This window comes from Coregonus clupeaformis, chromosome 20 (genome assembly GCF_020615455.1).
Source record: "Coregonus clupeaformis isolate EN_2021a chromosome 20, ASM2061545v1, whole genome shotgun sequence".
Lineage (NCBI taxonomy): Eukaryota > Metazoa > Chordata > Actinopteri > Salmoniformes > Salmonidae > Coregonus > Coregonus clupeaformis.
In genome coordinates this window covers 35,138,484-35,164,386 of record NC_059211.1, presented here as the reverse complement: position 1 = coordinate 35,164,386, position 25,903 = coordinate 35,138,484, and the positions used below count along the sequence as shown (strand labels likewise).

Sequence of the window (25,903 nt, the reverse complement as noted above, 5' to 3'; positions counted from 1 at the left end):
GGTTTTAGGCTGGGTTTCTGTACAGCACTTCGAGATATTAGCTGATGTAAGAAGGGCTATATAAAATAAAATTGATTGATTGATTGATTGTCATTGTTTGAAATGCCACTTTGCATTTAGCAAAAACATGCCATCCTCCTACACAACCAGAATAAAAATAAAACTCAACATGATTTATTACACATGAATACAAGTTTGTTACATGGCAATGTTATAATCATTTTGTGTGCTGCATTGGTGTGCGAATAAATGATGACATTTATGCAATTTATCATACAGTGACAGTAGTTGTAAAGTTCCAAAAATACGGATACAAATACTTTTTGTGCACTCCATGTAAGAGAAATGTTGTGTATACCTACCAATGACTGGTACCTTACTCAATGTAGGCCTATACCTTGTATGTTTACAACGTGTTGTTATTTGCAGGTGGGTTGGGGCGCGTATGGAGACGCCTCTTCTTTCCGAGCGCAGAGCTCCAGCTATATAATATCCGCGCTCACATTCAATCTTTTCAGAATCTGGAATACTACACAACATCCAAAACTGCCTTTGTCGCTGAGTTCATCTTCGAGAGTTTTCTACTATCAGGTATTTTTTTTTAAATAATACAACATTTTATAACTATACATCAGCTGTTCTCATACAATAAGGATACACACATATTTGTTAAAATAAGTACATAAATGAAATTGATCTGAAAGAAAAGAAAGCCTATGTTAGTGGAAAATAGGCGACATACTAATTTCTGTAGCTTCTGTAGAGACGATAACTAAACTATAAAGATGTTTATCAGCAGATTCATTGGTTTTAAAGTAGCATGCTGCTGCCGGTAGATCTATTCTTTGTCATATCGCAGTTGCCCTGCAAACTCATCTCAAGTATCCTAGGTTAGATGTCTTTCGCTATTCTTTTAAATAGATGTCAATAATATGTTAATTCATACAGCGTGGCCAAGCGAAGTGAAAAATAATTGTTGGTTCGAGAAAAAAAAAAAGAAGAACTTCGATAAGCTTCTATTTCATTCAACATTTCGTGAATTTACTGCCACTGTGCCTTTATATTGTAGTGGGTGTTGGCTGGCTAGACGCCCATGAATCCAGGAGGAAATAAACCTACGCAAAAACAGTGCTTGTACTGTGAGTCATAAAATGCACATCTTGCAGAGGAATTAACAGAGTGGAAAAGACCTGTAGGCTACAGTTCTCCACGTGATTGCTTAATTGAGTTGTTGTGTCAACATGTTGAATAGAGAATATGGAAAGTTACAAACACTGGTATATGAGGTAGAAAAAATTATAGACAAGGATTTTAACATTGAACAAATAAATCAGTCCATATCTGTCATGTATCTCTGCATGTTGATGTGTTTTTGCACAATGAGATTGTGAATTTAATAATCTAATGACTGATAATTCATATGAATTTAATTAATGAATTAAATATAGAATCTATTCTTATCACGTTTGTCTCAATCTTACATTACATTATGTGTAAAAGTAGCAACTTTAAACTGTTTAAACTGTTGCTGAGTTGTTGATAAAAGGATCAGTCATCCAAACCATCAGTTTAAGGAGAGAGCTACTGTTCCAAGTTCTCCCATGAGTCACTCAGGGTCAGATGATTCACTCTCTTCTTTGCACCACCACCCTAGATCAACACAGATTTAGGACTCTGGTCAATTGTAGTGCACTATATAGGGATTAGGGTGCCATTTGGGACAAAGCTTAGAGACACAATTCTCAATAAAGGAGTAATAATAGTAAAGTAACAGGTTTCATGTTAAGTCTGAGAGACATAATAAAGACAGGTTGTCTGACTTGCATTGTAGGTTGCACACACATGAGTTTATAAATTCAAGCAGACATAACCTTTTTGTTTTAATGATGTGGACTGGAAGACATCCATAGTAAAGAAATACTGTCCAACAAAAGAATGATTGGTCTCCAACAAATATTTGTTTTGCAAACAGACACCTTGATATCTGCTGCCATTACGGTGGGCCATTCAACAGAACACACACCTGTCTTATGTAAGTAATACTGTTCATATGGCCTTTTCTTCGGTGGGCCAACAATAACCTCTGTTTACCTGAAAAGAACATTCACTGAGAATGGGAAGCTTTGCCCTGTGTTGTGTATTAAGGATCCTATAAGGATTCAATGGAACTATATGACATGAAGTCAAACATGAGCTAACCGATTTTACTTGTGACGTACAGTAATTATCCTCATACACATATGACAGCACACCATAGTAGTAGTGTATTATGAAACCTACTTTGGTACATCTACTTCCATTATTGTAACATAGACGCAGGGAGTCAGGAAGCAGGTGCAGTTGGTGAGTTTAATAACAAAGAACATGAATATATACAAAACGAGAGAAGCGTACTGGACATGAAAACAAAACCAATACTGCCTGAATACTGAGGCTACTGAGGGCTAAATAAAGGGAGAGTAATTAAGGTGATGATAAAGTCCAGGTGTGCATAACGATGGGGCTCAGGTGTGCGTAATGATGGTTGCCAGGCGTGCGTAATGTGGGTTGCCAGGACCGGTGGTTAGTAGACCAGCAACATCAGCGCTGAAGCGGGAGAGTGGGAGTAGGCGTGACAATTATTAGCACCATAGATTAACCTTTCCCACTACAGACGCTCTCCAGACGGACTCTGATATTACTTGTTCTGATATTGCTCGTTCTGATATTGCTCGTTCTGATATTTTGTACATTTTTGGATTATGTGTGTATTGTTATTATATTGCAAAATATTACTGCACTGTTGGAGCTAGAAACAAGCATTTCGTTGCACCTGCGATAATATTCGCAAATCTGTGTACGCAACCAATAAACTTTGTTTTGATTTAAAGGCCTCCATAACAGGTGATAAAGAGCCATAAGTTTCCATCATATCTTTGACATCACTGAGGGTTTTTTGTGTTTGTCAGTGATAATGACAGTCATCTTGTATAGCACTCACCAAACACAGAGAATTAGATCAAGGCGGTAATAGTTAGATGGCTTGTAGAGTAGTGGCTTGAGATAGGGTTTGGTTACTATTACATAATATTGTTGAAGTCCTAAATATGGCAAGCTCAAGTATGAAATGTTACTTTGTTACTCTTCCTCCTCTCCAGAACCATGGTGTTCCATAAGGAATTCCAGACTGCAGGGAAGGAGCCTGGTCTCCAGGTGTGGCGCGTGGAGAAGATGGATCTGAAGCCGGTTCTTAAACAGCTCCACGGGAACTTCTTCACCGGAGACTGCTACGTTCTGCTCTACACCACCGCTGCCCCCTCATACTACATCCACATGTGGCTGGGTGAGAGCGAGAGCTGGTTACCCGACTGATATAGCCTACCACCAGGGTCACTCAGGCTGAGCCTTTAACCACTATCCTATACGTGCAGGAAATGCCCACATAGTGATGAGCGTTATCAAAAGATACATGCCTGTTCACCTGTCCTATCTATTTGATAATTGACTGAAAGGTTCCTCCCTTGTATGTTGTGTATGCTCCGGGGAGAAGTTTCCCCTATGTACAGATCTAGGATCAGCAATCCTAACCTTAACCATTAGTAGGACAAATGCTAAACTGACCCAAGTACAGCACCTAGGGGAAACTTCAACCTACACCGTTCTGTATGTTCATATGGACTTTCCCATTGGTCTTCTTCCTCAACTCCCCTTGTCTCTATTGGCTGATACCACAGGAAGTGAGAGTTCTCAGGATGAGAAAGGTGCGGCGGCCATCTTTACCACCCAGCTGGATGATTTCCTGGGCGGAGGCCCGGTCCAGTTCAGAGAGGTGCAGAACAACGAATCTATCACCTTCCTGGGTTACTTCAAGTCTGGCATCAAGTACAAGGTTAGATATTACAGAATAATATCTTGGAGAGACCGTTTGGCATATCAGCGTAGATCAGGTCGCCATCGAAAAAGAGGTGTCTAACCTCAAGTGTTTCTGGTTAAATAAAGATAACCACGCACACGCTAGCATGAACACTCTACACACACGTATATTGTAATATTGTTGTATGGTGCTATTATACATTTTGTATTGTAGATATGTAGTGGTGTAATAATGTTATATGATGTACTGTTTTACAGTGGGGGAAAAAAAGTATTTAGTCTGCCACCAATTGTGCAAGTTCTCCCACTTAAAAAGATGAGAGAGGTCTGTAATTTTCATCATAGGTACACGTCAACGATGACAGACAAAATGAGGGAAAAAATTTCAGAAAATCACATTGTAGGATTTGTAATGAATTTATTTGCAAATTATGGTGGAAAATAAGTATTTGGTCAATAACAAAAGTTTCTCAATACTTTGTTATATACCCTTTGTTGGCAATGACACAGGTCAAACGTTTTCTGTAAGTCTTCACAAGGTTTTCACACACTGTTGCTGGTATTTTGGCCCATTCCTCCATGCAGATCTCCTCTAGTGCAGTGATGTTTTGGGGCTGTCGCTGGGCAACACGGACTTTCAACTCCCTCCAAAGATTTTCTATGGGGTTGAGATCTGAAGACTGGCTAGGCCACTCCAGGACCTTGAAATGCTTCTTACGAAGCCACTGCTTCGTTGCCCGGGCGGTGTGTTTGGGATCATTGTCATGCTGAAAGACCCAGCTACGTTTCATCTTCAATGCCCTTGCTGATGGAAGGAGGTTTTCACTCAAAATCTCACGATACATGGCCCCATTCATTCTTTCCTTTACACGGATCAGTCGTCCTGGTCCCTTTGCAGAAAAACAGCCCCAAAGCATGATGTTTCCACCCCCATGCTTCACAGTAGGTATGGTGTTCTTTGGATGCAACTCAGCATTCTTTGTCCTCCAAACACGACGAGTTGAGTTTTTACCAAAAGGTTCTATTTTGGTTTCATCTGACCATATGACATTCTCCCAATCCTCTTCTGGATCATCCAAATGCACTCTAGCAAACTTCAGACAGGCCTGGACATGTACTGGCTTAAGTAGGGGGACACGTCTGGCACTGCAGGATTTGAGTCCCTGGCGGCATAGTGTGTTACTGATGGTAGGCTTTGTTACTTTGGTCCCAGCTCTCTGCAGGTCATTCACTAGGTCCCCCGTGTGGTTCTGGGATTTTTTGCTCACCGTTCTTGTGATCATTTTGACCCCACGTGGTGAGATCTTGCGTGGAGCCCCAGATCGAGGGAGATTATCAGTGGTCTTGTATGTCTTCCATTTCCTAATAATTGCTCCCACAGTTGATTTCTTCAAACCAAGCTGCTTACCTATTGCAGATTCAGTCTTCCCAGCCTGGTGCAGGTCTACAATTTTGTTTCTGGTGTCCTTTGACAGCTATTTGGTCTTGGCCATAGTGGAGTTTGGAGTGTGACTGTTTGAGGTTGTGGACAGCTGTCTTTTATACTGATAACAAGTTCAAACAGGTGCCATTAATACAGGTAACGAGTGGAGGACAGAGGAGCCTCTTAAAGAAGAAGTTACAGGTCTGTGAGAGCCAGAAATCTTGCTTGTTTGTAGGTGACCAAATACTTATTTTCCACCATAATTTGCAAATAAATTCATTAAAAAGCCTACAATGTGATTTTCTGGATTTTTTTTCCTCAATTTGTCTGTCATAGTTGACGTGTACCTATGATGAAAATTACAGGCCTCTCTCATCTTTTTAAGTGGGAGAACTTGCACAATTGGTGGCTGACTAAATACTTTTTTTCTCCACTGTATGTTTTGTTTTATATGTAATGCAAGTGCCTTAATGTGTTTGGACCCCAGGAAGAGTAGCAGCTGCCTTGGCATCAGCTAATGGGGATCCGTAATAAATACAAATACAGTACTGTACATCCTTTTAAAAATGACTGAAGATTTGATTTGATTTGATTTGACTGAAGGTCTCACTGTATTTCGCATGACAACCCCAGTATAGTTTTGGTTTCCCTTTCCAGCACTTAGATGCTTACTCTGTTGTTATACAGCCCACTACTATACTTATCTGTGTTTGTCAATGACATTGAACCCCAATGCATTGAAGGGAAGGGTCATTATCAGAAAGAATGTGTGTGGGTTTCTCATTATTAGGTTAAGTATTGATAAGTAGAGTAGAGTCCCATTTTAACTTGTTGACTAATGAGATTCAATTTCACAGCTATTGATTACCAGCGTCCGGTTAAAGGATGGTCAAAGGTGTATTAATCAATACTCTAGTGAGAACAACCCCAACAGCAACACACCCATCAAAGTATTGAAATACTAATGAGTAATGACACATGTTGCACAGATTTGAAGCTGTACATGCACAAAAGAGGGATTTGCTGAAAAGCTAACTGTGCTATTTATAGTACTGTGTGTCTTTAAGTTTTAGCTTCTACATTGGATAAAGTTTTCCAAAGAGGGTTGCCATGGAGAGTTTGAAATGGTGGACAGGCTAAGGGAGGATACATCTGGGTATAATTCCAGAAAGCCAAATGGCTGCATGTCTGGCAAGATTTTATATTGACTTCTGGATTGGAAAGTATAGGAAGCATTGGAATTAATGTTTACTTACTACTCTGGACAAAGTTACTCACAATGAAGTTGGAGTTTAACATGCAGTATGTAACATATATATATATATATATATATATATATATATATATATATATATATATATAAACTTCTTATAAACGTATAAATGTATTATTGTTAGCTTCGTTAACCTGACACAGTATTTCCATTCTCTGTCCTTCAGCAAGGTGGGGTGGCCTCTGGCTTCCAGCACGTGGTGACCAACGACATGAACGTCAAGCGTCTGCTGCACATCAAGGGCCGCAGGACCATCAGGGCCACAGAGGTAGACATGTCCTGGTCCAGCTTCAACAGAGGAGACTGCTTCATCATTGACCTGGGAAAGGTGAGGCTGGGATAGCGTACCGGTGACTAAGCTAATTGATGATATGTTACTAAGTCTCCTCAACCAGACCCACATGTGTTGAACTTGGCCAATGCTACATAGGGGGATTGTCACATAGGCAGAAACACAATGATTCCACATGCACAATGTTTGCATATGTGTAATGGGGGTGATGACGGCTCCAAAAAAGGAGAGGGTTGTAAAATACCCCAGTTGTTATTTTGTGGATCATGCATGAGCATGCATAAGTAGGGGAGAGTGGGGTAAGTTGAGATTATTTTTACTTTCAGCATCACTCCGTCAAGGCAAATATAGTATTCTGTCTAACAAAGATATCTACATATATTTCAGGATAGTCTGTATCCCTGGGAATAAACAGAAATCCTGTAAACTTTACCGTCTTGAAAACATAGCTTGTCCAGAAAAAGTGGTCTCTTGGCACAATTTACCCCGGGTATGGGGTTAGTTAAGCCAACTACATATTTCTGTACTGAATGAATTATTACCACTACCTTTTTAAAACCATGTCTAGCTTTTTTCCCAAACACAATTCAATACAATCACAATTGTTTTTTTGTCTTTTAATCATTTTAAGCATATTGTAATACAGACTTAACACCTAACAAACACTTTTAACATAGGCCAGGACCTGTTGTTACCTCATATCCCAGAGATAATGCCTTGCATTACGCCTGGGAAGAAACACTTCAATTTGCTCAACTTGCCATTGGCTCAACGTACCCCAAGGCAAACATTTTTACCAAATTAGCCCACACAGCTACAAGAATGCACTTTCATGCTAGGTTTATTGAAGCTTATAGAGACCCCAACTGATGTATAGAACAATCTTAAAAGTATCTACTTTGGTTTAGATACAAGCATCATGAAACCTCTAACACAAAATAATAATTTGAAAATCAGTTTGTTGGACCTAACTTGCTTACCACTTTTTCCATGTGGTTTCTTCCTTCACAGGCTCCATGAAATGATGACCTCTTCCTAAATATTTGGCTAAATGATAAATTTTCTGTATGGTTTCCTATAAACAAGGGTGGCTTAACTTACCCCTTTGGCTCAACTTACCCCACTCTCCCCAATGCATAAATAGTAGTTCCTGGGGCCACCCATATGTAAAATGTATGCACGCAAGTCGCTTTGGATAAAAGCATCTGCTAAATGGCATATATTATTATATATTGTATTTATATTCAGAGGCAAGAGTCTCTTTCCTTACCCTTAGGCTGAGTCATGGCCATTCAGACAACTTTTGTTTCTATTCTCAGGACATCTTCCAGTGGTGTGGCAGTGAGTGCAACCACTTCGAGCGTCTGAAGGCATCCCAGGTGGCCATCGATGTCCGTGACAACGAGAGGAATGGCCGTGCCACGCTGCAGATGGTTGAGGAGGGAGGAGAGCCACTGGCTGTCATCGACGTGAGTCACTCACACACACACACACAAACAGATGATCGAGGAGGGAGGATAGCCACAGGCTGTCAGCGATGTGAGTCACCTTCACCACCACTTCTTGACCCTGTAACATTGGAAGGGTCAGAGAATATTGGGAGGGATGGTTACTGACATCTGGCATTGTTATTCTCTCTGGGCACGCTAAGTCATTGCAGTACGACCTTATCTCATTCAAAGCATTTAAAGGGTAAGTTGTTCCTAGTCATGGTGGTCACAAACTCTATACAAGGTATTTTATGCAATGCTGGAACCTTAGATTAGTGCACTGGGACTTCATAGGCAGAGCTGATAAACTTGTCTATGACTTATTTCCCCTTATTGACGACAGGAAGCATTGTTGTGATTGTGTTTATTTTTAGGCTCTAGGGCCCAAACCCAACATCCCTGCAGGAAGCCCTGATGACGAGTCTGTCGATAGATCCAACCAGAAGAAGGGAGCTCTCTACATGGTAAAGATTTGCAGCCTTGTGATGCTCCCAGTCTGACGTGTGTGTGTTGTGTGATGGCGCTGGGTACTGTGACAGCAAAATGATCAATTTCCGTTGTCGCTGTATAATATTGATGAATAAATATGTGTATTGTGTTGTAGATCTCTGATGCGGCAGGCTCCATGAAGGCGTCAGTGGTGGCCCAGACCTGCCCCTTCAAACAAGAAATGCTCTCCCCCAGTGAGTGTTACATTCTGGACAATGGAGTGGACACCAAGATCTTCATCTGGAAAGGACCTAGTGCCAACACAGCTGAACGCAATGCTGCCATGAAGGCCGCAGAGCAGTTCATCAAGGAGAAGAAGTACCCCAGACACACCCAGGTAACTTTATAGCAAACGGCTTCCCCGTCACTACTGCTGCCTTGAATATTCTGAAGTTGTACCCATGTTTGGGAAGTTAGTCTGAAGTGGTAACACCACCAACTCTGGAAGAACACATGTTAATCCCGCCGGTCTGGCATTTTCCATACATAAGGGGAATGGCATTCCATGACAGCAACCACTCCAAATCCCATCAACATCCTCTCAGATCTGTGGATTGATCAAGTCCTTTGATGTCTACTCTACTGTATTCTATAGGTCCAGGTGTTGCCGGGCGGAGGTGAGACCACCCTGTTCAAGCAGTTCTTCTGTAACTGGAAGGATAAGGACCAGACCACGGGCCCAGGCCAGGCCTACAGCTTGGGGCGTATCGCCAGGGTGGCGCAGGTCCCATTCGACTCCTCCGCCCTGCACACCAACAAGACCATGGCAGCCCAGCACGGCATGGTGGATGACGGATCCGGGAAGGTTCAGGTACGGCTGGAAGATACTAGTGATGACATACGAAGATCTAACTCAGGACTATATCAAACAAGTGGCTGTGAAAGGGAAAGGTAAAGGGGATACCTAGTCAGTTGTACAACTGAATGCATTCAACTGAAATGTATCTACTGCATAGGTACTGGAGGAGAGGTTCGGGAAACACTGATCTAACTCTACTACTCCTGGTGTTTTTAATGTAGAACATGACACACTGGGAGAAGTACACTGAGTGTACAAAACATTATGAACATTGGGTTTTATTTATTAAATGAAAGGCTTGTTGGGTTTCAGTTCTGGTGTCCTGCCACCTCTCTCTGCCAGCTGCCAGGCTATTTCTGCAGGTGGGATGTGGAGCACTCCTGTAACCTGGTTGATTCCCTCCCCCCCTTCATTTTTACATCACATAAATGTTCATAGATGTAGACTCACTACACTGAGTATACAAAACATTAAGAACACCTTTCCATGACAGACTGACCAGGTGAATCCAGGTGAAAGCTATTATCCATTATAGATGTCACCTGTTAAATCCACTTAAATCAGTGTAGATGAAGGGGAGGAGACAGGTTAAAGAAGGACGTTTAAGCCTTGAGACAATTGAGACATGGATTGTGTATGTGTGCCATTCAGAGGGTGAATGGGCAAGACAAGATTTAATTGCCTTTGAACGGGGAATGGTAGTAGGTGCCAGGCGCACCGGTTTGTGTCAAGAACTGCAACGCTGCTGGGTTTTTCAGTTTCCCATGTGTATCAAGAATGATCCACCACCCAAAGGACATCCTTGACGAAGCACTAGAGTCAGCATGGGCCAGCATCCCTGTGGAACGCTTTCGACACCTTGTAGAGTCCATGCCCTGACGAATTGAGGCTGTTCTGAGGGCAAAAGTGGGGGTGCAACTCTATATTAGGAAGGTGTTCTTAATGTTTTGTACACTCAGTGTATGTCGTAACATAAAGGCGATGGGTCTCCTCCTCAGGTGTGGCGTGTGGAGGATGGTGACCAGGTGCCAGTGGACCCTTCCAGCTATGGTCAGTTCTATGGAGGTGACTGCTACCTGGTCCTGTACAGCTACCGCCTGGGAGGCAGGGAGCAGCACATCATCTACACCTGGTGAGTGTTGTTCACCATGTTGCCACAAGAGGGAGACATAATCAGGTGTAAGCTATAGGCCTAGCTCTGCAGGAGGCAGGAGCACATCCATTCTCTGTGTTTTTCCCTATTCATATCCCTATAAGATTGATTGATTAATTGATTGCAGGCAGGGGCTGAAGTGTACTCAGGATGAGCTGGCTGCCTCCGCCTTCCTGACTGTCAGGCTGGACGACTCCATGGGAGGGTCTCCTGTCCAGGTAAAATACTAATACAGACACTATTCAGAACAGATATATCTGATTTAATCACATCACATATGTAATAAAAAGGGGTTCTCTGTATATCATCGTCTTGACTTAAATGGTTGGACTGGTGAAGGCTCCAGAGGCGCTGCTCTGTGGCTGACCCTGTGCAGGTTCCAGCCTCTTGTGTGTGTGTCGATCCTATTCTATGGTTTGACGGATGTGCTGAAGTGTCTCATCTCCTCCTCTCTCCTCCAGGTGCGGGTGACTCAGGGCCAGGAGCCGGCCCACCTGATGAGTCTGTTCAAGGGGAAGCCCATGGTGATCCACCTGGGGGGGACGTCCCGTAAGGGGGGCCAGAGCAGGGTGGGCTCCACACGCCTCTTCCACATCCGCCAGAGCTCCACCAGGGCCACACGGGCTGTAGAGGTCAGTCAGTCACACAACATATACAAATCAAATGTTATTGGTCGCATACACACACACACTGTCAGGATAAACGTGTATGGGGTGAACGAAGTCAAGCGCAGGACACTGAGAGACTGGCAGATGTACTTTACTAATAAACGTAATGAAAAGTACAAAACAACAAAACCTCCAAAACAGGGAGGAACAATAATCACAATACACAGTCCTGCCGAAAACAAACGGAGAACAATCACACACAACAAACGAATGACAGACAGGGGTTATAAAGGGAAACCATCAACACTAATGGGAAACAGGTGTACGCAAAGCAGACCAATCTAGATGATTGCTGAAACCTAGATCGGTGGCAGCTAGTACTCCGGGGACGATGAACGCCGAAGCCTGCCCGAGCAAGGAGGAGGAGCAGCCTCGGCTAAATCCGTGACAGTACCCCCCCCTTGACGCGCGGCTCCGGCCTCGGGGACGGCCAGGAGGACGCGGAGCAGGGCGAGTCGGATGACTCCGGTGGAAATCCCTCAGCATGGAGGGGTCTAGGATGTCCCTCCTAGGGACCCAGCACCGTTCCTCCGGACCGTACCCCTCCCACTCCACGAGGTACTGCAGGCCCCCCATCCGACGCCTCGAATCCAAGATGGAACGGACTGAGTACGCCGGAGCCCCCTCGATGTCCAATGGGGGCGGAGGAACCTCTCGTACCTCACTCTCCTGGAGTGGACCAGCTACCACCGGCCTGAGGAGAGACACATGGAACGAGGGGTTAATGCGGTAATTAATTGGCAGTTGTAATCTATAGCATACCTCGTTCAATCTCCTCAGGACTTTAAATGGCCCCACAAACCGCCGACCCAGCTTCCGGCAGGGCAGGCGAAGGGGCAGGTTTCGGGTCGAGAGCCAGACCCCATCTCCCGGTGCATACACCGGAGCCTCACTACGGTGGTGATCGGCGCTCGCCTTCTGCCGCCTGATGGCCCGTTGCAGATGGACATGCGCATGTTCCATGTCTCCTCCGAGCGCCGAAATCACTTGTCCACCGCAGGGGCTTCGATCTGGCTCTGATGCCAAGGTGCCAGAACCGGCTGATAACCCAGCACACACTGAAAAGGCGTAAGGTTAGTGGAGGAGTGACGGAGTGAGTTTTGAGCTATCTCCGCCCAGGGGATATATACCGACCACTCCTCCTGCCGGTCCTGGCAATAGGACCTCAGAAACCTACCCACATCCTGGTTAACTCTTTCCACCTGCCCATTACTCTCGGGGTGAAAACCTGAGATAAGGCTAATCGATACCCCCAGACGTTCACCTCCAACTGGGGACCCCGATCAGACACTATATCCTCAGGCACCCCGTAGTGCCGGAAGACGTGTGTAAACAGGGCATCAGTAGTTTGTAGGGCTGTAGGGAGACCTGGCATAGGAATGAGACGGCAGGCCTTTGAAAACCGATCCACAACGACCAAGATCGTAGTGTTCCCCTGGGAGGGGGGAAGGTCCGTGACAAAATCCACCGATAGGTGAGACCACGGCCGTTGTGGAACGGGTAGGGGTTGTAATTTCCCTTTGGGCAGGTGTCTAGGCGCCTTACACTGGGCGCACACCGAGCAGGAGGAAACATAAACCCGCACGTCCTTAGCTAAAGTGGGCCACCAGTACTTCCCACTAAGGCAGTGCACCGTCCGACCAATACCAGGATGACCAGAGGAGGGTGACGTGTGAGCCCAATAGATCAATCGATCACGAACCTCGAGCGGCACGTACTTCCGATCCTCTGGACATTGTGGGGGAGTAGGATCGTACGTGCACGCCTCGCTCGATGTCCGCATCAACCTCCCACACCACCGGTGCCACCAGACAAGACTCCGGAAGTATGGGAGTGGGCGCAATGGACCTCTCCTCTGTGTCATACAGTCGGGACAGGGCGTCCGCCTTAGTATTCTGTGACCCTGGTCTATAGGTGAGTTTAAATACAAATCTGGTAAAGAACATGGCCCACCTTGCCTGGTGAGGGTTTAGCCTCCTCGCTGCCCGGATGTACTCCAGGTTACGATGGTCAGTCAAAATGAGAAAAGGGTGGTTAGCCCCCTCAAGCCAATGTCTCCACACCTTCAGGGTTTGGACTACAGCCAACAGCTCCCTATCCCCCACGTCATAATTTCGCTCCGCCGGACTGAGCTTCTTAGAGAAGAAGGCACAGGGGCAGAGTTTTGGTGGCGTACCCGAGCGCTGAGATAGTACAGCACCAATCCCAGCCTCGGACGCATCCACCTCAACTTGGAACGCCAAAGAGGGATCCGGATGTGCCAGCACCGGAGCCGAAGTAAACAGGTCCTTCAGATGTCTAAACGCCCTGTCCGCCTCAGCCGACCACTGCAGACGTGCCGGACCCCCCCTTAGCAGGGAGGTGATGGGAGCTGCTACCTGTCCAAAGCCCCGGATAAACCTCCGGTAGTAATTGGCAAAACCCAAAAACCGCTGCACTCCCTTCACCGTGGTGGGAGTCTGCCAATTACGCACGGCTGAAACACGGTCAATCTCCATCTCCACCCCTGACGCGGACAACCGATGCCCCAGGAAGGAGATGGACTCCTGGAAGAACAGAAACTTCTCTGCCTTCACATACAGGTCATGCTCCAACAGTCTACCAAGCACCCAATGCACCAGGGACACATGCTCGGCGCGTGTAGCGGAGTATATTAGAATGTCATCAATATACACCACTACACCCTGTCCATGCAAGTCCCGGAAAATCTCGTCCACAAACGATTGGAATACTGAAGGAGCATTCATTAAACCGTATGGCATGACAAGGTACTCATAGTGACCCGAGGTTGTACTAAATGCTGTCTTGTACTAAATGCATCTCCCTCCCTAATGCGCACCAGGTTGTACGCGCTCCTGAGGTCCAATTTTGTGAAGAATCGCGCCCCGTGTAATGACTCCGTCATACTAGCAATCAGAGGGAGAGGATAGCTGTACTTGATTGTGATCTGATTGAGACCACGGTAATCAATACACGGGCGTAAACCCCCATCATTCTTCTTCACAAAAAAGAAACTCGATGACACAGGGGAAGTGGATGGCCGTATGTATCCCTGTCCCAGAGATTCGGCAACATATGTCTCCACAGCTGCCGTCTCCTCCTGAGACAGAGGATACACATGACTACGAGGAAGCGCAGCGCCTACTTGGAGGTCTATCGCACAATCCCCCTGTCGATGAGGTGGTAATTGAGTCGCCTTCTTTTTACTGAAGGCGAGCGCCAAATCGGCATATTCAGGTGGAATGTGCATGGGGGGAACTTGGTTCGGACTTTCCACCGTCGTTGCCCCTATGGAAACACCTACACACCGCCCGAAACACTGATCAGACCATCCCTTGAGAGCCCTCTGCTGCCATGAAATGTTGGGGTCATGTGACATTAACCAGGGGAGTCCCAACACCACGGGAAACGCAGGAGAATCCATCAAATACAGACTAATTAACTCCTCATGGCCCTCCTGCGTTTTCATCTTGAGAGGTGCTGTGACTTCCCTAATCAATCCTGACCCCAAAGGACGGCTATCTAGGGCATGGATGGGGAAGGGCACATCAACGGGTACAATAGGAATCCCTAACTTATAGGTGAACTGGCGATCTATAAAATTCCCAGCTGCGCCTGAATCTACTAGCGCCTTATGCCGATGGTGGTGGTATCGTAGGAGGAGGTGTAGGCAGACCCCCTCTTTCCCATCGCTCCATAGTGCTCACCACCCGTTCCATGGTGGTGCTGAGAGCCTGGATCATGGCCGCTTGTTGTTCAACGCGTTCCTCCACTGATCCAGCTGGCACCGCCGCTCCTGCTGACTCCATGGAAGGTGTGTGATTCTGTCAGGATAAACATGTATGCGGTGAACGAAGTCAAGCGCAGGACACCGAGAGACTGGCAGATGTACTTTACTAATAAACGTAATGAAAAGTACAAAACAACAAAACCTCCAAAACCGGGAGGAACAATAATCGCAATACACAGTCCTGCCGAAAACAAATGGAGAACAATCACACACAACAAACGAATGACAGACAGGGGTTATAAAGGGAAACCATCAACACTAATGGGAAACAGGTGTACACAAAGCAGACCAATCTAGATGATTGCTGAAATCTAGATCGGTGGCAGCTAGTACTCCGGGGACGACAACGCCGAAGCCTGCCCGAGCAAGGAGGAGGAGCAGCCTTGGCTAAATCCGTGACACACACACACTGAAGGCCTATGTAGGTTTAGGTGATCACACAACATACATAACCTATAGTACTAACCACTGCTATTTTGAATGATCGGGATTGCATTAAATTAGGGCAGAAGTTATGAAGTTACAGAAGGAATATGAGAAAGGAAAAATAGATATTCTGCCAGTTAATACAGTAACTGAAGAGGATTATAGGATATGAGTACCTCACCACTTCTCTCTCTCTCGCTATCTCTCCCTCTCCCCCCTCTCTCCCATCCTCTCCTATCCAGGTGGAGCCCTCTGCTGCGTTCCTGAATACCAATGATGTGTTTGTCCTGAAGTCCCCTAACACTGTGTTCCTGTGGAGGGGAGTGGGGGCCACTGAGGAGGAGCTGGCTGCAGCCCAGTACGTCACCTCTTTCCTGGGAGGAGGAAGTGCCACTGAGGTGTCAGAGGGCAAGGAGCCAGGTGGGTGTTTTAGTCTTACACCTGGTCACTGTCTTAACATAACATGTTTTAGTGATGATAGGATTCATTTACATTAGGTTTTTATCTTTTAAATACATTTATTGTAACACTTTTATTAACAAATAATACATGTGAACAGTCATTACAAAATGATGTACTCACTTGAATATATTATTGTGTTTTCTATAGCTACTTTTCGTTTTTGAGGCAAATGTCATTGCCGGCCACTTTATAGTTTATTTTTCATTGATTGAAACTTGTTTTTCCATACTGGTATGATGAGTGTTTCTGATGTACCATATTGTATTGTTCTGCATCCTTCCCCAGCTGGGTTCTGGTCTGCTCTGGGAGGGAAGAAGGAGTACCAGACCTCTAGGAGTCTGCAGAAGATGGTCAAGCCACCACGCCTGTTTGGCTGCTCTAACAAGACTGGCCGGCTCATAGTGAGTAGAGGGGGGCTTTCTCTTAGTGTAAGGATGGAGGGATGGAATATTTGGTTGTGAAGGATACTCTGTATTCATCTCTCTCTCTCTCTCTCTCTCTCTCTCTCTCTCTCTCTCTCTCTCTCTCTCTCTCTCTCTCTCTCTCTCTCTCTCTCTCTCTCTCTCTCTCTCTCTCTCTCTCTCTCTCTCTCTCTCTCTCTCTCTCTCTCTCTCTCTCTCTCTCTCTCTCTCTCTCTCTCTCTCTCTCTCTCTCTCTCTCTCTCTCTCTCTCTCTCTCTCTCTCAGGCTGAGGAGGTGCCTGGAGATTTCAACCAGTCAGACTTGGCAACTGATGACGTCATGCTTCTGGACACTTGGGATCAGGTAAGGTCTTGGCCTGATGTTGAATACTATTATACAGTATAATCCAATCCACATGATCCCAGTGGCTCTGATACAACTGAAGTCCTGCTATGATCGTTTTTAAAGGAAGTGGTCCAATCCTCCAATCCCTCTCCACATCCCGCTTTTATTGTTTCCCTATCCCATAATCCCCTGAGGGCGCAGGGTTGAACCCATAGAAATAGAATGATATACTTCCTGGCATGGGTACACTCAAATGGCCTCCGCTCCACCCATCATGGAGCAATGATTTGAATTGGAATGTCTGTTCTAGTCATTCTATTTCTATGGATGATCAACTCTCTTCTTCTATTACTTTTACAGATCTTCCTCTGGATCGGCAACGAGGCCAATGAGGTGGAGAGGACCGGATCAGCAAAAATTGGTACGATTGATTAATAATCTATTGGCCATTGTTCAAACATACACTCAGTGTAGTCACTAACAAAAAGTGTCAATCTTTGGCAGGGTTTCCCAAACTCTGTCCTGGGGCCCACCCCTGGGGTGCACGTTTTGGTTTTTGCCCTAGCACTACACAGCTGATTCAAATAATCAAAGCTTGATGATGAGTTGATTATTTGAATCAGCTGTGTAGTGCGAGGGCAAAAACCAAAACGTGCATCCAAGGGGGGCACCAGGACCGAGTTTGTGAAACTCTGATCTATGGGACTTCATGTAGAGCTTTCTTCTTGTCTTTCAGCCAAAGACTATGTGGATTCGGACCCCTCTGGTCGCCAGGGCATTGCCATCACTATGATCAAGCAGGGAATGGAACCGCCAACCTTCACCGGCTGGTTCCAGGCCTGGGACCCCAAGATGTGGGAAACCGACCCTCTGGAGCGTATCCGCGCCCGCTTTTAAACTTTACTGTGCTCAACCACTTCCTCCTGCTCCCTCCCCTCCCCTCGCATGGCTTCTTCTCCTGCACTATCCTCTACTCCTGAAATCACAAGGCCAAGACATCTGCAAGACATCTGCAAGCAGTTACATTTGACATTTTAGTCATTTAGCAGACGCTCTTATCCAGAGCTAGTGAGTACATACATAAAATAAAATAAATTATACTGGCCCCCCGTGGACCCATAAGCCCAATGAAACTGGTCTGGTCCATTATATTGGATTAGCCTGGTCTCAGATCTGTTTGTGTTCTTGCATACTCCGTTGCTGTGATTGTCAAGCCAAATGTTTGGCATGACAATGAGTGACAAGAAGTTAGAATGATAGCACAAACAGACTGGCACTCAGGCTATGCTTGGATGACTATCTCAGCAAATATTATGTCTTTATTTTATTATTATCATGTATAACTGTGTGGCTTCGCAATTAAACAAGTGCCAATGCTCAAACACAGGAATGATAGCTAAATACACATATTTATCTCAAGTATAACTGTGGCATTAACCATGATGGCATTTTAAAAAATCACTTTTGCTATCTTATGTGGCATAAAAAAATAAGCCTAACAGTCTATTTCATGCTTGTATACTTTTGTAATTTTACTCTGAATCTGAGAAAAATGTACTTCTGAAGAGAAACAACAAATTAATATGTGAGGTTTTATGGGATTTGATGATTGTTTGTAATAAAACATCCTGCTTTTTGAAAGGAGGTTGTGTTTTTTTATTGCGTCTTGCATTATGTACACTGAACAAAAATATAAACGTAACATGTAAAATGTTGGTCCCATGTTTCATGAGCTGAAATAAAAGATCCCAGAAATGTTCCATAGGCACAAAAAGCTTATTTCTCTCAAATGTTGTGCACAAATGTGTTTATCTCCCTGTTAGTGAGCAATTCTCCTTTGCCAAGATAATCCATTCACCTGACAGGTGTGGCATATCAAGAAGCTGATTAAACAGCATGATCATTACACAGGTGCACTGTGCTGGGGACATGAAAAGGCCACTGTAAAACGTGCAGTTTTGTCACACAACACAATGCCACAGATGTGTCAAATTTTGAGGGAGCGTGCAGTTGGCATGCTGACTGCAGGGATGTCCACCAGAGCTGTTGCCAGATAATTTAATGTTCATTTCTCTACCATAAGCCGTATCCAACGTTGTTTTAGAGAATTTGATAGTACGTCCAACCAGACCATGTGTATGGCGTCGTGTGGGTGAGCGGTTTGCTCAACGTTGTGCACAGAGTGCCCCATGGTGGCGGTGGGGTTATGGTATGGGCAGGCATAAGCTGAAAATGTCCCAGTTCTTCCATGGCCTGTATACTCACCAGACATGTCACCCATTGAGCATGTTTGGGTTGCTCTGGATCAATGTGTACGACAGCGTGTTCCAGTTACCCCCAATATCCAGCAACTTCGCACAGCCATTGAAGAGGAGTGGGACAACATTCCACAGGCCACAATCAACAGCCTGATCAACTCTATGTGAAGGAGATATCTCGCGCTGCAAATGGTGGTCACACCAGATACTGACTAGTTTTACGATCCACACCCCTACCTTTTGTGTAAGGTATCTGTATTCCCAGTCATGTGAAATCCATAGCTTAGGGCCTAATTTATTTATTTAAATGGACTGATTTCCTTATATGTACTGTAACAGAAAAATATTAGAAATTGTTGCATGTTGCGTTTATATTTTTGTTCAGTATACATAAATTAGTATTTGTTTTAGATAGCACCTTTTTTTCTAAGAGCGTAGCCTTACTCCCAACCAGTGATGTTGTGGAGGGTAACTTCAATTAAACTCAGTGTACACACTTAGATAAGTGTTTATTGCATTATGGTTTACCCACCTATTTACCCATGACACAGGGTTGATTTACCCTGGTCTGACTGCCACCAAACAAACACCAAAGTTTTCCTCTACTCTCCCTCGCTGTGTACCACGAGTGGCGTCAGCCAGGCTAGGTTTGCCCACCCACCCTACTTATTTTACCACTATCCCTGCTAACCCACAGCCACCCCACTAATCCATGTTATATAAAACATTAGTTAAGCCCTCAGAGGGGGCCAGGCCTACTTCTCTCAGGCTGTGTGTGTGTGTGTGGAGGCAGGGCTTTCTCTTATAGAGCTCAATTTTTATGGAATGGTCTGCCAATTCATGTGACGCAGACTAGGTCTCAACCTTTAAGTATTTTCTGAAGACTCATCTCTTCAGTAGGTCCTATGATTGAGTGTAGTCTGGCCTAGGGCTGTTACAGTGACTGTATTACCGTCACACCTGCGGCCACGAGTCATGACGGCAGTCAAATTCCACATGACCGTTTAGTCACGGTAATTAGACTTCTCCAAGCTCTGTTGCTGCTGATGGTCATTAGTAGCCTACCAACTTGCTAACTGCCTGGTACTCAGCACTCTATTGTCCCTCTAATCACTCTGACATCAATGCAAATGTGATCGAAAATCTAATCAAACACTTCATGAGAGCCCATGAGGTCATGTTACACAACATTTCTATAGGCTATGCAATTGTGTGAGAAAACAGTGTGATAGCCTCTATTAAAAAGCGGAGGATCCCATCAGCTTTCTATAGGCTAGGCCTACTATATTTATTTCTCAACGTTCCTAATATTAAGCAATATAGCCTACCTGGCTGGCATGAAAATGAACCACGGGAAAAGCGTCCTCCTTTCGCCATTTAAGTGCATAGATTACATGTATTTTACTCCCCTGCCCCGGTTTCGAGACAGGTGCATGATAAAGGTCCATTCTAAATCAAAACAAATTTCACACTTATCTTATTTAGTATATTTAAAGACAAGATTATATCAAGAATAGTCCGATGGGTGACAATATATCACTTGTGAATGATATATTATCACTTGTGAACGATGCCCAGCTTGTGTGCAGCAAGGCAAGAAACAGCACATGCCTTTTTTCGCGACTTTTTCAAATCATAGTAGCACATCTCATGTAGCCTAGCCCATAGGTCTATATGTGTTGATAAGGTTTGTATCACAACTAAAGTGGCCAAATAACTTCTTAAATTTAAGCACATTAATCCACTTTACAACCAATGTAGAGCCTTACTGTCATACATAGGCTGCGCGCGAGTTTCAAGTTTGGGGAAGATAATTTTCACCATAAAATTGCACCTTTATAATTTTACATTTTAGTCATTTAGCAGACGCTCTTATCCAGAGCGACTTACCAGAGTGAGTGCATACATTTTTTTTTTTCATACTGGCCCCCTGTGGGAATTGAACCCACAACCCTGGCATTGCAAGCACCATGCTCTACCGACTGAGCTACACGGGCCCGTAATACATGCATAATCGCATTTGCGGTCACTTTTGAGAATGGTGTTTTCCAGCTAATTTATTGCATTTTGGAACATTGGCACTGATAGCCTACTGCAGTGTGCACATTGCTGCGCTTATAATGTGAATAAATACCCTAGTAGGTTATCAACATTTGAAGCTAAACGTTCTGATCTGTTGTGTCAGCCTCATTGCTTAAAAAAGTTAATTTGATGCTATCGCATCCCACAACTGTCCCAGTTTATGTATGGAATATTTATTTATTGCACAGAATAGAATAGGTCAACTTTTGTACTATGGGGGATAGTAGATTGACATAGGCTGGTGCTTTTGCTGTTCGTTAGGCCTACTCATCTTGTTGGCTGACGAAAAGTAAATGTTGACAGTTCTTCCAATATCTTCAATATGCGCCTCGGATGCACGCAGTTGTGTCCCGGATGTGTCTGTCTTCACTTGTAGCCTGTGAGAAAGACCCGATCACGTGACGGGCATTGGATAATCTGAGAGAGCCATGTGAGTGAGAGGTGCTTTGGAGCACGCAGCCGGGAGAAAGGAATTATAATGATTATATTCAGCCCAAGGGCACAACGGCCACTGGCCGCAAAAGGCACAGATTTTTTAAAGGGTCATTACGGCCACACAAAGGGGATGCCGCCGGGAAGTTCAAGGCATTATCAAGTGCTTGTCAAATTGTGAATGAGAGATTGACGAAGTGTGTGCAGGCTGAGCAAAAAACAAAGCAGAGCACATGCCTTTCATGCAAGTTTTTTCAAATCATCATTAGAGTCTCATCATGCAGCCTTAGAATGTATTAAACATTAAAACATGTAGCCCAATATTTGTATCACAACTAAAGTTGCATAAATATCTCTAAATTAAACATAATGGGAGGACATGTTTCTTTGTTAACCATTCAACAAAGAAGAGCTGCATGTGCGCACTCCCTCAAATTGTTTGGAGAAAATATCCTTTGTATTTTATTCAGCTATGTTCAATTGTATTCTTCATACTATAAAATAATATAAAATAATGCCATGGAATTCTAAGCAAATCTTGTCTGCTAAATGAACTAGTGTAGCCCACAGCCATATGGCATAGCCAGATCAGGGCCTAACATAAGGACAACTCAGAGTATGCTATTGTGTTCTTCTGAAATAGACTACATTTTCTTCATATCATGTTTCTTTAGACCTGTCTAATACAAATAATGGATTTATTGTGATGGTGTAGGCTATATCACATGGAGTTATTAGACATTTTAAAATGTAGATGTTCCAAAGGTCTACATCAGTGGTGAACGGCAAGGCACTGGAGTGGCAAACCACACTTGCTGTCTCTGCCTGACCGGCTCCCCTCTCTCCACCAGGATTATCTGCCTCTGACCTTATTAAAGGGGCTGAGTCACTGGCTTGCTCGCGCTCTCCCATGCCAGGCATCATGTCATGCCAGGCTTTTTTCCCGCTATACTCGACTTGAGTGGGTTGAGTCACTGACGAGGTCTTCCTGTCCAGTTTTGTGCGGTGGGGGAGATCCTTGTGGGCAATATCGGTCTTGTCTCAGGGTAGTAAATTAGTGTTCTGTTGATATCCCGTGGTGGTGTGGGGGCTGTGCAAAGTGGGTGGCGTTATATCCTGCCTGGTTGGCCCTGTCAGGGAGGGGGGGGCCACAGTGTCCCCCGACCCCCCCGTCTCAGTCCCCAGTCTCTATGATGCAATAGTCTATGTGCCAGGGGCTAGGGTCAGTCTGTCCTATCTGGTGTAATTTTCCTGTCATATCTGGTGTCCTGTGTGATCTTAGATATGTTCCTTCTAATTATCCTTGCTCTCTCTCTCTCTCTCTCTCTCTCTCTCTCTCTCTCTCTCTCTCTCTCTCTCTCTCTCTCTCTCTCTCTCTCTCTCTCTCTCTCTCTCTCTCTCTCTCTCTCTCTCTCTCTCTCTCTCTCTCTCTCTCTCTCTCTCTCTCTCTCTCTCTCTCTCTCTCTCTCTCTCCTCTCTCTCCTCTCTCTCTGTCTCCCCTCCCAGAGGACCTGAGCCCTAGGACCTTTCCTCAGGACTACCTGGCCTGACCACTCCTGGCTGTGCCCGTCCCCAGTCCACCTGGTCGTGCTGCTGATCCAGTTTCTGCTGTTCTGCTTGCGGCTATGGAATCCTGACCTGTTCACCAGACGTGCTACCTTGTCCCGGACCTGCTGTTTCAAACCCCTCTCTCTCTCTCTCTCTCTCTCTCTCTCTCTCTCTCTCCTCTCTCTCCTCTCTCTCTGTCTCCCCTCCCAGAGGACCTGAGCCCTAGGACCTTTCCTCAGGACTACCTGGCCTGACCACTCCTGGCTGTGCCCGTCCCCAGTCCACCTGGTCGTGCTGCTGATCCAGTTTCTGCTGTTCTGCTTGCGGCTATGGAATCCTGACCTGTTCACCAGACGTGCTACCTTGTCCCGGACCTGCTGTTTCAAACCCCCCTCTCTCTCTCTCTCTCTCTCTCTCTCTCTCTCTCTCTCTATCTCTATCTCTATCTCTCTCTCTCTCTGTCTCTGTCGCTCTCTCTCTCTCTCTCTCTCTCTCTCTCTCTCTCTCTCTCTCTCTCTCTCTCTCTCTCTCTCTCTCTCTCTCTCTCTCTCTCTCTCTATTTTAATTCAATTCAATTCAAAGGGCTTTGTTGGCATGAGAAACATATATTTACATTGCCAAAGCAAGTGAAATAGATAATGAACAAAAGTGAAATAATCAATCAGAAAGGAACAGTAAACATTAAGCTCACAGGTTTCAAAGGAATATACACATTTCAAATGTCATATTATGGCTATATACAGTGTTATAATGATGTGGAAATAGTTAAAGTACAAAAGGGAAAATAAATAAACATAAATATGGGTTGTATTTACAATGGTGTTTGTTCTTTACTGGTTGCCCTTTTCTTGTGGCAACAGGTCACAAATCTTGCTGCTGTGATGGCACACTGTGGTATTTCACCCAATAGATATGGGAGTTTATCAAAATTGGATTTGTTTTGGAATAATTTCTCTCTCTCTGTCTCTCTCTATCACACCTGCTGTCTCGACCTCTGAATGCTCAGCTATGAAAAGCCAACTGACATTTACTCCTGAGTTGCTGACCTGTTGCACCCTCTATAACCACTGATTATTATTTGACCCTGCTGGTTATCTATGAATGTTTGAACATATTGAAGAACGATCTGGCCTTAATGGCCATGTACTCTTATAATCTCCACCTGGCACAGCCAGAAGAGGTCTGGCCACCTCTCAGAGCCTGGTTCCTCTCTAGGTTTCTTCCTAAGTTCCTGCCTTTCTAGGGTGTTTGTGACACTCTGGCTCCACGGACCTTGATATTTGAGCCAGGGTTGTTTAGTGTCATTGTTTGGGTGTATTTCTATGTTGGGGATTTCTGGTTGTGCATTTTCTATGTTTGGTTAATTGTTCTTGATTAGTCGTATGACTCCCAATCGGAGGTAACGAGTGTCAGCTGTCGGCTCGTTATCTCTGATTGGGAGCCATATTTATACTGTGTGAGTTCACTTTGTGTTGTGGGTTATTGTTTCTTTGTTGCTGTTAGTAGTATTCAGTATAGAACTTCACGGATCGTCATTTGTTGTTTTCTTCGTGGTTGCTTTAAGTTAATAAAGTCATCATGTTCACTCGCAACGCTGCGCATTGGTCTCCTCCTTCAGACGAGCGTGACAGAATAACCCACCAAAAAAGGACCAAGCAGCGCGTCCAGGAGCAAGGGGTCTGGACACAGGAGTTATGGATGCCTCCTAAGGACTTTTGGACATGGGAGGAGATTCGGGCTGGAAAGGGTCCTTGGGCACAAACGGAGGAACATCATCGCCCTCGTGAAGAGCTGGAGGCAGCTGCAGCCGAGAGGAGGTGGTCTGAGGAGGAATATCACCGCCCTCGTGAAGAGCTGGAGGCAGCGGCAGCCGAGAGGAGGTGGTATGAAGAGGAAGCGCGGAGTCGAGGCTGGAAGCCCGTGGTTACTCCCCAAAAATTTTTTTTGGGGGGCACATGGCTTGGGCGCCTGGGCAGCAGGAGGCTGCCACAGGGAGAAAAGGAGAGAAGGCTATCGGATTACGGGAGCCATTGGCGAGTAGAGGGAGGGAAGTTGTTGTGGCACGGCATGAGAGACTGAAGTGTGTTCCCAGTCTGGTCCGGTCCGTTCTTGATCCCCAGTTAAGGCCAGTGGTGGGTGTTCCCGGTACGGTCCGGCCTGTTCCTACTCCACGCACCAGGTCCACGATGTGCGTCGCCAGCCGGCCTGAACTGGCCGTCTGCCCAACGGCGCCTGAACTGCCCGTCTGCCCAACGGCGCCTGAACTGCCCGGCTGCCCAACGCCGTCTGAACTGCCCGTCTGCCCAACGCCGTCTGAACTGCCCGTCTGCCCAACGCCGTCTGAACTGCCCGTCTGCCCAACGCCGTCTGAACTGCCCGTCTGCCCAACGGCGCCTGAACTGCCCGTCTGCCCAACGCCGTCTGAACTGCCCGTCTGCCCAACGCCGTCTGAACTGCCCGTCTGCCCAACGCCGTCTGAACTGCCCGTCTGCCCAACGCCGTCTGAACTGTCCGTCTGCCCAACGCCGTCTGAACTGCCCGTCTGTACTGAGCCTGCAAAGCCGCCCGTCTGCCATGAGCCTTCAGAGCCGTCCGCCAGACCGGAGCCGCTAGAGCTCTCCGCCAGACAGGATCAGCCAGAGCCTTCCGCCAGACAGGATCAGCCAGAGCCTTCCGCCAGACAGGATCAGCCAGAGCCTTCCGCCAGACAGGAGCAGCCA

At 45.5% G+C, this 25,903-nt stretch overlaps 1 protein-coding gene across 2 annotated transcripts; it reads left to right on the top strand.

Annotated features, from left to right (window-relative positions):
- The first annotated feature begins 455 nt into the window (after positions 1-455).
- On the top strand, positions 456-18,608 carry scinla (scinderin like a). 2 transcript variants are annotated; one of them, XM_041840262.1, is made up of 17 exons: positions 456-591; positions 1,973-2,032; positions 3,138-3,322; positions 3,714-3,868; positions 6,715-6,876; positions 8,160-8,309; positions 8,705-8,794; positions 8,935-9,156; positions 9,415-9,630; positions 10,617-10,750; positions 10,899-10,989; positions 11,233-11,403; positions 15,898-16,075; positions 16,403-16,518; positions 16,804-16,881; positions 17,224-17,284; positions 17,600-18,608. In XM_041840262.1, exons 3-17 carry the CDS (start codon positions 3,142-3,144, stop codon positions 17,758-17,760), a joined length of 2,166 nt encoding a protein of 721 aa, XP_041696196.1. In that variant the 5' UTR covers positions 456-591; positions 1,973-2,032; positions 3,138-3,141; the 3' UTR covers positions 17,761-18,608. The 2 variants fall into 2 exon arrangements, with proteins under 2 accessions (XP_041696196.1, XP_041696195.1); XM_041840261.1 differs by lacking the exon at positions 1,973-2,032.
- The last annotated feature ends 7,295 nt before the right edge of the window (positions 18,609-25,903 follow it).